The sequence below is a fragment of the Halyomorpha halys genome, unplaced genomic scaffold, assembly GCF_000696795.3.
Source record: "Halyomorpha halys isolate HHAL.00 unplaced genomic scaffold, Hhal_1.1 Scaffold1038.1, whole genome shotgun sequence".
Classification (NCBI taxonomy): domain Eukaryota; kingdom Metazoa; phylum Arthropoda; class Insecta; order Hemiptera; family Pentatomidae; genus Halyomorpha; species Halyomorpha halys.
Window position 1 is genome coordinate 176,388 of NW_027108334.1, and position 1,933 is coordinate 178,320.

Below are 1,933 nucleotides of genomic sequence, written 5' to 3' on the forward strand. Positions count from 1 at the left end.
TTAACTATATAATGTTGTTAATATAAAATAGTATAGTTAGTGATACATCTCGGATATATATTCTATTCAATGAGATTTTGAACTGAGTATGGAAGCTGATTCAGGTATATTACTAATAGTATCGTAGGTAACTCCAAATTAGATAAGAAGACCAAGATGTTGGTGTATAAATCTACCTCCCAACTCTCACCAACAGCGGGGAAAGCTGGACCGTTGGACAGGCATAAATTCGTAAATGGAGTTGAACCATAAGCCTGAAAATGTTATCTTTCTCTCTATTGTTTGTTAACTGACAACAGAAGTCTAATATTTTATAGTTTTGTTTTCTTCTGTCCTAGTGAGTTTGGAAGTACTTATTGAATCTGACATGAATGTAATGAAGTGTTTCCTCTGCTTTGTCCTAATCTTGTTTTCATATCAGCAGGTGGAGTTACTGTTGCAAAACAAGAAACATATCTGAAACAAGAAGAAGAACTGCTTGTCTCAGATGAAGGTGAGGAACATTTATCTTATTAACCATAGGATAAGAGAAATAGTAATGGCGATGTTGAAAAGATGGAAGAAAATTTATTTCCTCATAGCATCTAACCCCCTCTTTTGAATTGAGTTCCTGAATCTTAATTTGGTATCTTCACATCGCTTCTTTTTTCATCTTCGTGAACTAAATTTAATTTTATTTATTTTGCCACATTTCAGTTATTTGTATTTATATTTTCATTGAAGAACACATTTTTTCTGAGATCATTACTAAAATCGGTAAACTTAACCAGCCTTTTGATTACTCTTACAACATTTTTCAAACTCTGTTATAGTTCTTGTATATCTTATTTTTCATTTATGTCCATTTATTCTCAAAATAAGCTTGCCAAAATTTTTCATGTGTCGTTTTTTCTTTCTATTATTATACCTTATATTTTATTATTTGAATCCATTTTTTCTATGAATATAATACTCTCTTATGATTATCCGCACATCTTATTATTTTCTGTTCTACTATTTATTCTTTTAATTTATATAACTATATTATAAACTTATTTTTTTTACTTATATATTTTCATAAATTACATTATATCTTCCATACATACATCAGTGAATCAGCAATCCGGTAGAATCAAAGTCACAATTCGGCTGTTTCCTGTGGCAGCTATCCAGTTGTGGTCATGGATCATTCATATATCTACTTCCACGCTGTCCAACCTCCTGACTTTAGGTCTTGTGATCTTGTTGTTATAATTAAACAATTTTTGGAAAAGTTTTAAGGTCTGACTACTTGTATAATGGAGTTTATCACTCATGCTGCATTTTTTTTGAGTTTCACTAATGTCTGATAATTTGGAGACTTTAGATTGTTGGAATGAAAAGTATAAGTCCATGGATGGTGTCCAGTGATTTAGAAAGAGGTGCAGGTGGTATAAGTTATAAGTAGAAAAAAAGGAGAAATAGCTGAAAGGTTTTGTCTTCTTATTAATTCAGGTGGTGAGTTTCATGGCCATTGGTTCCTCAAATAGCTCAAAGTGGGTGTTTTGCTTTTTAATCTCCTGTGATAATGAATTTTCAGCTCAATGAGAAAATAAAGCTGTGAGATCATTTGAAGATACTTTGCTTCTTGTAATAGAGGCTATGTTAAGTTGAAAGTAATGTAGAAGGCTGTTTATAAGAAAATTGGAATCAACTATCTCGGGTTCTGCAGGAGAGCTACATGTTCAGGAAACAGGTTTGGAAATTTACCCTGCCCTCTAATGCCATAAATCATCAGTTTGGAATTAATTTACTCCCTATCCTGGTATCGAGTCTTAAAAATCTTCATGAATATTTTATAATTAATAATATTTTATAAATCATAACATCTTGATTTTCCTCTTGTTTTTATCATTATATCTTATGAATTTTAATGTACTTTTTGAAATAATCATTAATTTATAAAACATAAATT

At 30.6% G+C, this 1,933-nt stretch overlaps 1 protein-coding gene across 1 annotated transcript in view; it reads left to right on the forward strand.

Moving 5' to 3' along the window:
- Nucleotides 1-1,933, forward strand: part of LOC106688006 (zinc finger protein 431) — a gene marked incomplete at its 5' end in the record, with an annotated part of 52,672 nt that overhangs the window by 48,594 nt on the left and 2,145 nt on the right. The window contains 1 exon segment of the mRNA XM_067046676.1: nt 422-493. Coding sequence (XP_066902777.1) covers nt 422-493 — 72 coding nt within the window.